The following is a 15118-nucleotide window of genomic DNA, read 5'->3' as shown; positions in this document are numbered from 1 at the left end:
ATTATACATTGCTTTCCTTGCGAGAAGGATTTTGACTGCTCTTATGGGTGGAAAGATCTTGAGCTTTTGTTGTATGGTTGTATATTCAGTTGAACATGGCAACAGTGTTGACGGTCCCAGAAGGAACTACAAGAGATAGCAGGTCATTCCAGAGCTCTAAACCTAGTTTACGTGAATAAAAACCAAACTAATGAAGCACCAGTCAATGGCAATGGCTTTGTAAAAGCAACAGGTATGAGAGTGGCAATCTAGATTGGGATCCTGCCTGGGTGGGGAGGGACTTTAGCTCTTTTACTCCCACTGCCGTTCCAATCTGGATCAGCTCCCCACTCCAATCCCACCACACCTATTTGCACTCAAAGAAGACATCCCTTTTGGGCCAGCCTGAATTAACGAGCACAGCCCTAAAATGGACATGAAAAATATCACTTTTCCAGTTTAAGAAATCTAGCAGCAGTTTCTTTTAATCCTGCTGCTGCTTTTAATCGCATTGTTGACTGTGTGCTACCCTGGGCATTTGGTCTGATGCAACAGAATTGCAAGGTTAAAATGTTTTAAAGAAATGACTAATAAAGATATGTCTACTTGAGAGTAAGACGCAATGTGTTCCATGTGTTAATATTTCACTCCTCCCATTGCAAGGATATTCTGATTCTATTGTTTACTTTCTGTTTCACGAGAATGGAAGCCTGTCTGTGTGACTTCCCTCTCTGGTACTATTGTACTTTTTTCTTTCTGCTCTGTCTTGCGATGAGACAGGTTGTTTGTATGAGGGCTTCTCCTCTCATACGTGTTTGTTATGTTCTTTAATCTGTAATTAGTAGAAATAAAGTAGGTATGCCCAGATACCTCCTCACCTCTGTCTGTGCTGCTTTTACTCTGCTAGACTGGGTGCTCACAAGAGAGCAGCTATGAGTCCCAGAACACCAGGACCCCTTCCCAGGAATGCTGCATAGCTGTTCCAGTTGCCAGAGGAGGCCATGGGGCCTGCAGGAGTGTTCCATTACTATGGGGCTTACTGCATGCATAGGTTTGCAGGGCAAGTCAATTGCTTACATGACTTTTAGTCAATGAATGAAATAATCAACTTGTGTTATGGCACCCCTGATTTGAGAGGTACAGTCTTTTTGACAACGCCTCATCCCACATGCCGAGTAGAAGGCACCCACAACCTTTTTATTTATTTAAGGCTTTCAGGGTCACTTACAATACCTTTAAAAAGACAACAAAATAGACAACTGGAGAGGAGCTAAACTGTGTGTTGTGTATTGAGTCAAAGGATTTTATATCTGTATTATTATTGTCTGTATTTGCATTAGGATAAAGTAACTGCCTTTTGGTTCCAGAGGGTACAGCTACTATTGGTTCATTTAAGCTGCTGTATTTGGATCCTCTGTCTTATTGGTTTCCTCCAAAAGGCAGCACTGTGATTGCTTGATATTGTTCCCTCCAAAATGTATCCCTTCCTAGCTAGTCCCCTGTCCCTATAAATGTAGCTTTCCTCTCCTCAGTCTTCAGTCTTGTTCACTTTAATAAAGAGCTGTTACTAGAGAACTGTCTCCAGCATGTTTTGTCAAGAGAGCTGAAATCACAAACCCCACGTCACAACAACTGGCGACGAAGGTGGGATCCGGAATGCTGAGGAGCGGTTAAACACAACCCTGCCTCAGAGTCCGGATTGCAGCTGAGAACAAGACTCACTGGCCAGCTGAGAAGACGACCCTGCCCGCTAGGACAATGGAGAGTCCAAGGGTATTGGAGCCCTTCCAGCCATCAGAGCCCCACACCTGGGAAGACTACGTCGAACGCTTCGAGTTCTTTGCAGTGGCTCAAGGGATCACCGATGCCAGCAAAAGAAGGGCCACATTCCTGAGCTACTGTGGGCCCGAGACCTTCAAGCTGGCCAAGGCATTACTTGCTCCAGCGAAGCTGAGTGAGACATCTCTCAAAGATATTCTTGCCTGCCTAACAAGCCACTTGGCGCCTACTGAGACCAAGATGGCCCGGCGGATGGAGTTCCATAAGAGGCAGCAGCATGCTGGGGAGTCTGTATCCACATTTCTGGCTGAACTCCGGAAGCTCGCTCAGCACTGCGGCTTCCAAAATCTGGAAGAGACTCTCCTGGATCGGTTTATTGGTGGTCTGAGCAGCAAGAAAGCCAGAAGACGCATCGTGGCTAAAGAAGAGGTTACCCTTGCTTCAGCCTTGAAAGAGGCCACCGCCACGGAGAATTATGAAAGAGAGGAGCTTGATGCCAGTCGCAAGGCCACTAAGCCACAGATAGAAGTTGCGCATGCCATGGACGAGCTAGAGGCTACTCCGAGCCAGAGCCCAGTCCGTGGGGTCGAGTCGGTGCGTCAGGCCTGCACAGTGCACAGAGATCGCCGAGGCAGTTGCCCAGGTTGTGGCGGAAACCATGAAAGGAAGAGTTGTCGTTTCAGGGATGCTATCTGCCGGACGTGCGGAAAGACGGGTCACATCGCCAGGGTCTGTAGATCGGCGGCGTCGGGAGCGACAGGAGCACCTAGACTGGAGCATCGCAGACCGCCCATAGCAACTCGTTTTCTAAAGGACTGCCACTACGTAACGGAGATCAACGGGAGGGCCGTGCAGTTTCCAGCGCAAGGCAAGGCACACGTCAAGGTGAAGATTGAGGGTCAGCAGTGCGACATGGAGGTGGACTCCGGATCCGCATTCACCATCGTGTCGGACCAGACCGCGAAGACATTCTTCCCCAGGGGTAAGTTGCCCCCTCTGGAGCCCTTTCCGGCAACCTTGCAGTCGTACTCAGCAGGCCGCATCCATGTTATGGGAATGTGTGCCGTGAGAGTACAGTTCCGGGACAAACAGGCTGTACTCAAACTGGTGATTGCGAAGGGCAGTCGCCCCAGTCTCCTGGGCACTGACTGGTTCCCTGCCCTGGGACTGAGTATCTCAGGGCTTAATTCAATCCAAACCTGCCCTGAGATGAGTGAGGTATTATGCAAGGAATTTGCTGGTCTCTTTAATGGAAAACTGGGTTGTTATAAAGGGCCCCCAGTTGACTTCGAGTTGGACCCCGGGGTGGCTCCAATCCGACTCAAACCAAGGCGAGTGCCATTTGCACTGCAACCCAAGATCGAGGCAGAGCTGGATAAATTGGTCAAGCAGGGAGTTCTCTCACCCGTGGACTCTGCTAAGTGGGAGACTCCAATCGTCACACCCCTTAAAGCAAATGGGGAAGTCAGGATATGTGCAGATTACAAATGTACTATCAATAAGGCACTCAGGGGAAACTCATACCCCATTCCAGTCGTATCACATCTGTTGGCTAAACTGGCTGGGGGCAAGGTGTTCGCCAAAATTGACCTGGCACAAGCTTACCAACAGCTGCCAGTAACCCCACAATCAGCGGAAGCACAGACTATTGTCACACATAAAGGGGCGTTCAGAGTTAACAGATTACAGTTCGGAGTTTGTGTGGCCCCAGGGATTTTTCAAGGGCTCATGGAACGCCTGTTAAGAGGTCTGCCGGGGGTCTTGCCATTTTTTGATGATGTTTTGATTGCTGGAAAAGACCCACAGGAACTGGTTGCGCGTGTCCGTGCAGTGTTGCTCAAGTTCAAGGAGGTGGGGTTGCAACTGAAAAAAGAAAAATGCAGTTTTGGGGTGCCAACTGTGGATTTCTTGGGGTTTAAAATTGATGCATCAGGCATCCACCCCACAGATGCTAAGATTAAGGCCATCATCGAGGCACCACGACCACAGAACAAGACGGAGTTGCAGTCATTCCTGGGACTTATTAACTTTTATCATTCGTTCTTACCCCAGAAAGCTTCGGTAGCTGAACCATTACATAGACTATTGCAGAAAAAGAATGTGTGGCGATGGGGGCGGGAGCAGCAGAAGGCTTTTGACTCCTTGCGAGGAATGCTGAGTAGCAGGAGCGTCCTTGCTCATTATGATGAGTCAAAGCCGCTGGTCCTGGCATGTGATGCCTCTCAATACGGTCTGGGGGCTGTGCTGAGTCATAGGGAACCGGATGGGTCGGAAAAGCCCATCTCTTTCTATTCCCGTACGTTGTCGCCCACAGAGCGCAACTATGCTCAAATTGATAAAGAGGCACTGGCTATTGTGTCCGGAATCAAAAGGTTCTATGATTATTTGTACGGTCGCCATTTCTCCATTGAAACGGACCACAAACCACTGTTAGGGTTGTTCAACCCAAACAAACAAACGCCACAAATTCTCTCCCCCAGAATGTTGCGTTGGTCAATATTCCTGAATGGGTTCCAGTACACCTTGACCCATGTGCCGGGGAAACAGTTGTGCCATGCTGATGCGCTGAGTCGATTGCCCCTTCCTGGCGGGAGCAATGAGGATCCTGCTCCGGCGGAGCACATTATGATGCTAGAAACACTTCCGGGGGCTCCTGTAACAGCTACGGATATAGCTGAGAAAACTAGGAAAGATGCTGTTCCCTCCCGTGTGCTCACTTGGGTGGGGAGGGGGTGGCCAGGTGGTCCGCATGAAGAAAAATTCAGGCCTTATGCGACAAGGCAGCACGAATTGTCCATGCATAAGGGTTGTCTCCTATGGGGAGATAGGGTGATAATCCCAGCACCACTGAGAAACAGGGTTCTTGAGACGCTTCACATGGGACACCCGGGAATGGTCAGGATGAAGTCGCTAGCCCGATGTTATGTGTGGTGGCCTGGAATGGACCAGAACATAGAACAATGGGTACGAACATGCAAGGCATGCCAAGAGGTGCGGCCAGAAGTGGCCAGAGCACCAGTCCACTGGTGGGAGCAGTCCAGGACTCCCTGGAGCCGGCTGCACATAGATTTTGCTGGGCCATTCCAAGGGAAGGTCTTTTTGGTTATCGTTGATGCATATTCCAAATGGTTAGAAGTGGCGATGGTCCCTAGCATGGCATCAGCTGCCGTAATCAAGGTGTTGAGGCAGCTGTTTGCTACCCACGGGTTACCTGAGACCATTGTATCAGATAATGGGGCAGCTTTTGTATCCCAAGAATTCAGGGCATTCTTGGCTGATAACTTTATAAGAGGGGTCACATCCGCGCCCTTTCACCCATCCTCCAATGGGCAGGCTGAGCGCATGGTAAGAACAGCCAAAGAATCCATTGCGCGCTTAATGGAGGGTAACTGGTCGGCTCGCATTGCGCGAATGTTATTTTTGCAGCATGCGACGCCGTGTACTGCGACGGGCAAGTCGCCAGCCGAGCTGCTCTTAGGTAGAAGACTGGTAACGGTGCTGGATTATGTCCACCCAGATAAAATGCCAAACCGTAATTCAAGAGCAACCCCCCAGGCTGAGACTGACACAACAAGGTATCTCGCCCCTGAAGATCTGGTCTGGGTGAGGAACTATTCACGAGGTCCGCGGTGGGTGGCCGGTGTGATCACCCGGGCTAGTGGACCTGTGTCCTATTATGTGACCTTGGAAAATGGGCAAGTTTGGAAGAGACATATAGATCAGCTGAGGCGCCGGGCGCTCAGCAGGGAGGAGCCAGATAATTCATCCCTGGCTAATGACGCACAGCTGCAAGACCAGAGTGAAAATGGTCCAGAGGTACAGTCACCAGGGGCTTCAGCAAATGAACCAGGGTCTGCTAGTCCTCATGATGACGAGGTACAGGTCGGGGACCCTGAGATGTCTGGGACTCCATCTGTTCCTGATGAAACCCCTATAGCAGCCCCTCCACCACAGGTAACACCCAATCCAGAACCTGCAACACCTGTTGTCAGGAGATCAGGTAGAAGTTGTAGGACCCCACAGTACCTGAGGGTTTACGTCTGCTGTGCTCACTAGGGGGGGAGGGGTGTTGTGTATTGAGTCAAAGGATTTTATATCTGTATTATTATTGTCTGTATTTGCATTAGGATAAAGTAACTGCCTTTTGGTTCCAGAGGGTACAGCTACTATTGGTTCATTTAAGCTGCTGTATTTGGATCCTCTGTCTTATTGGTTTCCTCCAAAAGGCAGCACTGTGATTGCTTGATATTGTTCCCTCCAAAATGTATCCCTTCCTAGCTAGTCCCCTGTCCCTATAAATGTAGCTTTCCTCTCCTCAGTCTTCAGTCTTGTTCACTTTAATAAAGAGCTGTTACTAGAGAACTGTCTCCAGCATGTTTTGTCAAGAGAGCTGAAATCACAAACCCCACGTCACAACACTGTGTATACACATTTTTCCAACAAGATCTCAGACATCCCAGTGGTTTCTTTTGTTTCTGAACCTCTGGGCCAAAGCAGATCTTACTCTGGCCCAGAAACGGCTGCTAAAGCGGTTGTTAGTCCTCTTGCAGGGCAGGTTTTCCTCACCTGGACTGCCGCCGCTGCCTCTCACACTTTGGGCTCCCAATGTCCCATCATCCAGGACTAACCGCAGTTGGAAGAACAACATGGTGCAGGTGACACTTTTGCTTCTGGAAGCCAATGGCACATTTTGACCTACTTCAACTGAAAATAAAGCAGCTGGTGAGGGCACTTCCTTCTAATCTTTGAGAAAAGCAAAACCATGCCAGTCTTATGTAGCTGTAGCAACAAATCACCCGTTACTCTTGATGTTTTGACACGCTCACTGCAGAATGGCTGGGAATATGCTCCTGTTTCCGCGCTAACTCTTTGTAGATTCCCATCTGTGACTCTATGAATATTTGATGCCAGCGGCCACTCCACATACCCACATTACTGATAACTTTTGCCCAGGAGCTAGAGCACAATTATCAGCCGTCAGAGTAAGTTAAAAGAGCTCATTCATTAGTAACATCAAAGGAGCAGATACATGTGTATATATTTGGTTTCCTAGGTGGACAATTAAACAAGGCAGGTCTTCAGCTAGTCACTTGCTCTTTAAAGCTACAAAACTACTTTAAAACTACAAAACACAGTTCAGTTGAGGGCTTCCATTTAACAAGCAGAACCGTCTCTTTACTGCCCCCTTTCTTTTTCTTCTCCCTCTCCTCCGCCCTGAATATTCATTATCCGCTCCTGTCCTGCATCATCTAAAATCTGTGCCAAGACAATCTTACAAGTGTAAGAACCAGCTTCCAGAAACACTGCTTGCCTAGAGGCTGCTCAGAGTCAACCATGCAATTTCTCTGAATAAAACAAGGCAAATCATTATTTAGAAATGCACATACACTTGTTTTCAAAGGAGGGACTCATTTTACAATGAGTAACATATTTGGCATTGGACTATGCTGATTTCCCTTTTTTATGCTTGTGATTTTAGTCAGTGTGAGCAGCTTTGGATGAAAGGCAGATAATCAAGATTACAGTATATATATATTTTCAAATAAAATATTCATAGAAAGGCCAGCCCCCAGCATCCTGCTGTACTGTAAAGTGACCAAGAAAGAGAACCCAGAGTGAGGCCAAGCGAAGAAAAGGGTAAGCTATGTTGACATGAATTTCAGTTCTAAATAGCTACCACTGAATTTTAAGGGGCAGAATAAATCAGGGTTGGAGAACTTGCAGATGTTGATAGACCCCCCAACTCCCATCAGTACCAGCCAGCATGGCCCGTGGTCACTCAGCAATGATGAGAATTGTTCTCCAACAATGTCTGGAGGGCTACAACTTCTTGGGTGTCCAAGCAAAGCAATGGAAGCCACCAATCCTTATGCATTCCACCCTCTACAGAGGAACTGAGCACAGGAAGAAGAGAAAACCTAAGCCAGACAGGTCCCTTGTTGTGCAGTTTTGTTTTGTTTCAGTTTTGTTGGAAGGTCTACTGAGGCTGAGTACACACAAACATTTAAAGCACACGACTTCCTCCAAATAATCCTGAAAACTGTTGTTTGTTAAGGGTGCCAGGGATTGTAGCTCTGCGGGAAGTTTTTTGGGAGAAAGCATGTGCGCAACCTAACCCTTTAGGGGCAAGTGAAAATGTGTGAGAGAACATGGTGTCTTGTTTGCTGGCTAATTACTTGTCCAGGTACTCTTCCTAGGCAGCAAACAAGAAACGATGCCATTAACAAAAGACCTAGCACAGAAGAGACATGAGTTTTGCAAACAAGTGAGATTTCATTAATGCTCTTTCAGGTCAAGCATCAAAGCAATCCACTGGACAAGCTATCAAAAGAAACAGACAGCTGTAAAGGACTCCACAGAAGATCTGCATTGCTACCTTGATGGATAATTCTGTCTACACATACCAAAGCAGATGAAGGGGATCTCCTAGTGGCTAAAAGGAAGAGTGAAAATAAGAGTTACACTATGGAGGGGAACTGGAGTTATAATCCTTATTAAGATTGGTTCTTTGAAATTATATTCCTGTGATGTAATGATCAACAACAGAAGTGGATTCTGTAAGCTCTTATGGTTGCAGAGAGACTTGTATGTCAATGTTAGAAGAATAAACACCCACTATCCATAACTCAGTGGTCACCGTCTGAAAATCTTACTGCCTTTCTCCATTTGAATTTGTAACCTATCATACTTGATTGTGTTTCGGTGTCTGCTTGGACGTATGGACTGCCTATATTAATAGACAAGTTAAATTAGGATTGATAGAGTGTTCTTATTGCTAACCTGAGCTGACGTCATTTCTTCTTTTCTTTTGTAATATTTGCAATGAAAAATAGACAACTAGAACCATGGCTCTGGAATACAATCCCATTTAAAATAATAGGACTTCTCTGAGAGTTTAAGTTATAATTTATGGTCTGCTATTCACCCAATATACAAAAAGGGTGGTGCGACACAGACTCAACTTCTAGTTTTGGTAGGTAGGGTTTCCCCACTACCCACCAGGCCTGGAATTTTCACTCCTGCGCCTTTGGAATTCCATCCTAATGATTTCAGAAAGAGGATGCTGCTGGTGCTACTGCTCCCACAGACACTAACTGTGGCTAGCCATCCCACAGCAGACCCCAGTGAAAACAAAAGAGAAAAACCAAAAGTAACATCCAGATGGCCAGACTAGACACTCAGAGCTCTGAGATAAGAGAGTCGGCACTCAAGCCCCAACTCTCTTTCTCAGCACCCCAAGCATCTTGTCAAGCCACCAGGACTCATAGCTAGCAACACCCTGACTATATTTGTGATTGGGCTACACTATGTTTGTCCAGAAGTGAAAAGTAGCAGCAACCAAAGAAAGTTTTCTAACTGGTATCTTTTCAGGCAGATGCCAACAACAACAAAAAGTTCTTTCGTTTTTGAACATTTAAAAGCGCAACACTTTCTCTTGCAAGTCAGTGGAGCAGCAAGCTTCTGAGTGGATCTGAGATGGCAGTTTAAGCAGTGGTATAACCTGAGTGGTATTTTGGCTTGAAATTAAAACCCTACTTTTAATCAGCAATATTAACCGTGGGTAACATTGTGGGGTGAACAAAAACTACTCTATCCCACCCGCCACCAACACAAACAACAAACCTAATGAGTGGATCTCAAATCCCACCCACCAGTCAGTATTTACATTTTATTTGAAATTGTATTTAAATCTGTAACACCTTTTGCTTGCTTTTATATATGCAATAGTTGTTTTATATTTTTATTGTATTGTGATGTCTCTTCAAAATGCCTCCTAGGAAGTGATTTGATAATTAATTAATTAATTTTGGATTGCATTTGCATTTGTAATAGCAATTATATTTTAAAATGTTTAAAAATACATTATAAACCATAGAAGGGTAGCATGTTGATCTGTTGCAGCAAAAAACATAAAGAATATAATCCCTGATTATATTGCCACTCTACGTTTAATATGGTGTCTTTGTTTTAAAATTGTTAACTGCCATAAATCAAATGAATAAAGTGGAAAGTATTTGTTCTTTTTTTGGTAAAAAGATCGCATTATCTCTTCGCATGAAAAAAGTCCTGAAGAAGAAAGATCCTAAACGTCTCTGCCATTTCGGAGAGGACACGATGGAGGGCCCCCCCCCCATAGCTGAACTACATTAAAATTGTGATTTTACTGTACTGTATCACTTTTACTGCTCTCACTTCAGACCTCGCGAGGTTGAAAAAATGGCTTCTCCAACATACACCCGGAAGTTTCGTATCAAAAGAATAGGATGCATCCCTTTATTTTCTTATCTCTGTGGTCAGACTTTTTTTTTTTAGGTAAATAAGGTCAATTCCGGGTTATAGGTCACGTGACGCACAAGCGAGCGGGCCGCGTTCAAGCGGCGCCTCTTGATGCTCTTTGAGCCAAACCAGCCAGTCACTACTCGCTTTCCGCCTCTCATTCAAAATCGGCGGCGACAGGCACCAATCGAGGCGAGGGTGACGCGACGCCGTCATGTGATTGACGCATCTGACAGCCACTGATGAGGCGGCGAGGCCTGGCGAGGGTGGGCGTGTGCGGCGGCAGAGTCGGCTGGTGATGGCGGAACGAGGAGGAGGAGGCGGCGGTGGCGGCGCGAGTGGCGGAGCAGGCGGCGGCGAAGGGGACGCTGGGGCGGCGGAGCGGTACAACAATGAGATGAGGTAAGGCGAAGTCCTCCTGCGGGAATGGCGACGGGCGAGGGGAAGGAAGGGGTTGGCAGGAGGACCCGGGAGCACGAGGCCTTTTGTGAGTGCGCGCGCGCGAAAGAGAGAGCGCAAGGGGCACGAGCGCCCTTCCCGCTCCGCTTTCACGGCGCTGGGCCCGCCCCCCTCCGTCCTTTCGTCTCGAGGCGGAAGCGGCCGTTCGGCCTCTGCTCCCTCTCGGGGCTCCCCCCCCGGCCCGCCCGACCTCACCTCAAGCCTCGCTCCTGCCCTGGTGAGATTCCCGCTCAGCGCCCCGACCGCTTTAACCGCCGTTATTCCAGAGTAGTATCGTCTCCATGCTCGATTTATTTATTTCAAACGGCTCTTCAACTCAGGAGTAGGACGAAGAGACGGCCTTGGGGACGGACGGGATGCCCGTTTTGTCTGTTGGCTGCTCCCCCACATGCAGCCGGCTTTTGCCAATGGCGGCTCCCGGACACACGTTGACGTATCGAGCGGCGGGCGGGCGGGCGGGCGGCGGCGGAGGAGATGCGTGGTTCCCTCTTCCCCAGTTCCTGCTTGAACTGGCTTGTCAGCTGGGGGCCCGCGGCTCGGTGGTAGTTGACATGCCTCTGTGCATGTGGGAGGCTTCTATTTCAGTAGAAAAGAGGATCTGAGGAAGGCAAGGGGAGGAAATAAAACAACCCTTGCCTCTGCAGCAGATACTATCTGTTAAATCTATTCTGTGCAGAGTTAAATGAAGCCAGGGGCCAACTTAAGTGTAAGGCAGGATTTCATATGTTTTATGTAACCAGACTGCATTGAGAAGAAGCCCCTCAGGGTTTTGTGTGGGTGGGGAAAAAAGAGGTACTTGCAATGCAGGCATAGAAGGTTGGCAAGATCACATCTAAAGTTTTATCCTACTAACCAGAAGGAATACTTCACCTGTTAACAGTGGTCCTTCTGCATAAGGAAACATTCCCACGTGGGAAATACCATGAAGCTGACGTATGGCATTAAATAGGGCCGAGTTTTGCGTGGTACACTTCTGGCGTCCATGTGTTGGAAAGCTGTGTCGAATGGCAGCTTCCCAACATATGGATGCAGAGCAAAACACATGCATGACGATTTTCTGTACATTGAAATACTTGCGTGTTTATTATTAAAGTCATTTCTTTACTGCTTTGTATTCCTGGAAAAAGAATCTGTAAGGGGTTTGCAACTTTCCTTAAAGCTTCAGATGAAATACAGTAAAGATCCACCATTTAAAGCAACGTAATTAACAGAAAAATATTATTTGTAAACATTAAGAAATTACAAGTAAAAAAAGCTAATATTAAAAATGTACATATTAAGCATCATTAGTGACTAAACCGAATAACTGACATTGAAGTTGTGCCACCACCCCGGCTCCCTTCCACTTAAAACATATGAAGTAGTCCAGTTTGAAGTGGGAAATCTGTACTTGTCTGTGTTGCGGCTACGTGAAAAAGAAGATAGGGCTGCTTCACCTTCAATAGTCATGCAGAAGAAATAATTCCAGCAGCTGGTGAAAGTCTTCAGCACTTCTATTAAAGTTGCAGAAGTCCAGTTTGCTCTTTCACCCAGCTACCCTGCTTGCATATACAGTGGTACCTCTAGTTCTGAACTTAATTCGTTCTGGAGGTCCGTTCTTAACCTGAAACTGTTCTAACCAGAGGCGTGCTTTTGCTAATGGGGCCTCTTGCTGCTGCTGCGCCGCCAGCACACTGTTTCCGTTCTCATCCTGGGGCAAAGTTCTCAACTCGAGATAACTCTTCCAGGTTAGCGGAGTTTGTAACCTGAGGCATTTGTAGCTCAAGGTACCATCTTTGGTAATTTGCAGTATGATGTGACTCACTGTATCCAGAAATTCCACTGCAAATACTAACAACCATAAGAGTAGTGGAAAAACCCACCCAGATAGAATTTTTAGCTCCTTGTGTTCATAGCAGCAGTCTCTATTTGTTCCAATTTAATTGTTGTGCATCATAAGTAAAAGGCATTGTCCTTTTGAAATGACCCATTTTAACAAACAAAACAAGGCCTGACTATGCATATACAGTATAGAGGACTTGGTACTCTTAGGCCCAGGCTGTTTCTCCAGTCTATTGTAGCAGTGGTGAAAGCAGTGAGGATTTAGAGATGAAGGATAAGAAGCCCTCAGCCTTGATTCTCCCTCTTATGCCAGACTTTGGGTAGAGGTGGGCTGGCGGCAATAGTAGTGAATCCTGGAGTTAGAGCAGGGGTCAGCAAACTTTTTCAGCAGGGGGCCGGTCCACTGTCCCTCAGACCTTGTGGGGGGCCGGACTATATTTTTTTTGGGGGGGGGAATGAACGAATTCCTATGCCCCACAAATAACCCAGAGATGCATTTTAAATAAAAGGACACATTCTACTCATGTAAAAACATGCTGATTCCCGGACCGTCCGCGGGCCGGATTTAGAAGGCGATTGGGCCGCATATGGCCCCCGGGCCTTAGTTTGGGGACCCCTGAGTTAGAGAGAGGACAGGAAGACCCACTAGAACACTGTGTGCTCTTTAGCAGGCTGCAGACCTTCCTCCTCTCAGAAACCTATAGAGGAAGCTTTTTGTGTTCAGTATGAATTGAAATGAAATAACTTATATGTATCAGAAATACTAAAAGTTTTGCATTCTCTTGGATTCTGCCAATTTGTCCTTCCCAGGATGGATGTGGGCAACCAGTTTTTCCCATACACTAATGCATGGCAGAAAACATTTCTTTGCTTTATTTTTCCACATTATATTTTCCATTTCACAAGTTCATTATTATCAAATAATGGAGGCCAATTGCAAATTCTCATTACCTATGCATGTATTGTGATAAAATTATATCAGTTCTGTAGACAGTATTTTTTCCAGAACTGGTAGAATACCTTCCTTAGTGAAAGTGTTCAGTCTTAGCACCCCATTTATAAGATATATTTTAGATTACTTATATTTTACATGTACAAAATACATGCACGTTGTGTCAGTTTACTTAGCTGCATTGTCGCTTTTTTCCTTTTAAAATACATTTGAGCTGTGATAGGAAAAGTTCAGGCCCAAACTTGCTTGAGTTCTAAAGGCATAACCTGAAATCCTCACATATGTGCACCCTTTGTAACTCACGCAATATGCATATATTATGTACTCTTAATAGCTTTATCACAAATAAAATAATCTGATGTGGCTCTTGACCATCTCAGTGGAGTTGGCAGTGGCCACTGAGTGTCACATCACAAATTTACGAGATATACAACAATAGAATTCTTAAACACCTCTGTGCTATGCAACTTCAAAAATTAGAAGGTTGAATATTAAGTGTTGAATTATTTGTCTGTTGTCGTTCACCACCTTATAACCTTTGTTTTTTTCAATTTTGAGTCATCATGCCAACATTGGTATTGCACTGGCACTAAATGGTGGGCAAAATTGTTTTCCTGAGAGCATCAGAAGAGCGTTTGTTGGTTGCAAAGGTGAACGTTTTTTCTATATATACATTTACTAAGCTACCTCTGTAGAGGGCTGGGTGGCACAGTGGGGATAGCATTCTCAAATTCTTATTTAGGCTACAAGTGAAAAGAATGTAGATGTTCCCACCCAAGTGTGTGGTGTGCACCCATTCACATTATGAAACTGTTGGGTGCTTTGGTATTTATTAAAATCAGTTGTTTTAGAAGTCTTGGATATATATAAATACAGGAGAGATGTGGGTATTGCACCTTGTGTTTGAGGTGACTTGCATTTAGGCTTGTGGGAGGGAAGCTTGTGCAGTGCCTTTCCATTTGAAGTATCCCCAGTCTAGATACTGCTTTCTAAGTCATTTAAATTGTGAGGACAAAGCCTCCCAAACAGTTTGGGGGCCCAGTATTGTTCATGATAACTTTGTCACAATCTTTTGGTTCACTTGTAATACCAATTCCCCTCTGTTGATCAAATAATTTGAAGACAAAACTGTTCATTTTGGTTTGCTCACAGAATGGCTCAACAGCAAGCACTGAGATTTCGTGGACCAGCTCCTCCACCAAACTCTGTCATGAGAGGCCCACCACCTCTTATGCGCCCACCTCCACCTTTTGGTATGATGCGAGGCCCTCCACCACCACCCCGGCCTCCGTTTGGACGTCCTCCATTTGATCCAAATATGCCTCCAATGCCACCCCCAGGAGGAATTCCTCCACCTATGGGACCTCCACATCTACAGGTAAAAATATGTATGAGATGAGGATAGTATCAGTTTTTTTTTTTTAATGTCTGAAGGATTGCTTGTTCCAGCAGTGAAAACGGTGATCATCCATTTGCCAATAGCGCTTACCACCTTTTTGTTCAAAGAATTAAAGTTACGTTAATATTAGGTGTTTTCTTCATTTGCCTTTTTTCAGTCAGCCTTCCAAATTTCTGCTTGCCTGAAACTTCATCTATTTCTCTTGCTTAGGGCAGCAGTCCACAACCTTTTCTCCCTCTAGGGCTTTGATGGAGTTTTCCTCAACCTTTCTTCCTATTTCTCAACTCATTTGTTTCCTCTTTTCTTTCATATCTACCCACTATTTCCAGAAAGTCTCTAGTTTTCAGTCCTTACTCTTTCCATTTTGTTGAACATGACTGAACATTTTCCCCACCCAGCTTCCTAGATGTGATCCCCTGGAAGCCAAGCACTTATGTCTTTTGTCACAACTT

General features: G+C 46.0%; 1 protein-coding gene across 18 annotated transcripts in view; it reads left to right on the top strand.

The window, feature by feature from the left end:
* Nucleotides 1–10303: 10303 nt before the first annotated feature.
* Nucleotides 10304–15118, top strand: part of TCERG1 (transcription elongation regulator 1) — a 38548-nt gene continuing 33733 nt past the window's right edge. For 8 of the 18 annotated variants that reach the window (XM_035105332.3, XM_035105331.3, XM_088661861.1 and 5 more), the window contains exons 1-2: nt 10304–10437; nt 14420–14645. In XM_035105332.3, the coding sequence (XP_034961223.1) occupies nt 10334–10437; nt 14420–14645 (330 nt within the window). In that variant the 5' untranslated portion in view covers nt 10304–10333. Of the gene's footprint in view, nt 10438–10622; nt 10712–13825; nt 13918–14419; nt 14646–15118 lie in introns of those variants that run through there. The other 10 variants (XM_088661862.1, XM_088661858.1, XM_088661865.1 and 7 more) reach the window with 2 other exon arrangements.

The sequence above is a fragment of the Zootoca vivipara genome, chromosome 2, assembly GCF_965207765.1.
Source record: "Zootoca vivipara chromosome 2, rZooViv2.hap1.1, whole genome shotgun sequence".
NCBI lineage: Eukaryota > Metazoa > Chordata > Lepidosauria > Squamata > Lacertidae > Zootoca > Zootoca vivipara.
Note: the sequence above shows the minus strand (reverse complement) of the source record. Positions and strands in the feature narration are given on the sequence as shown.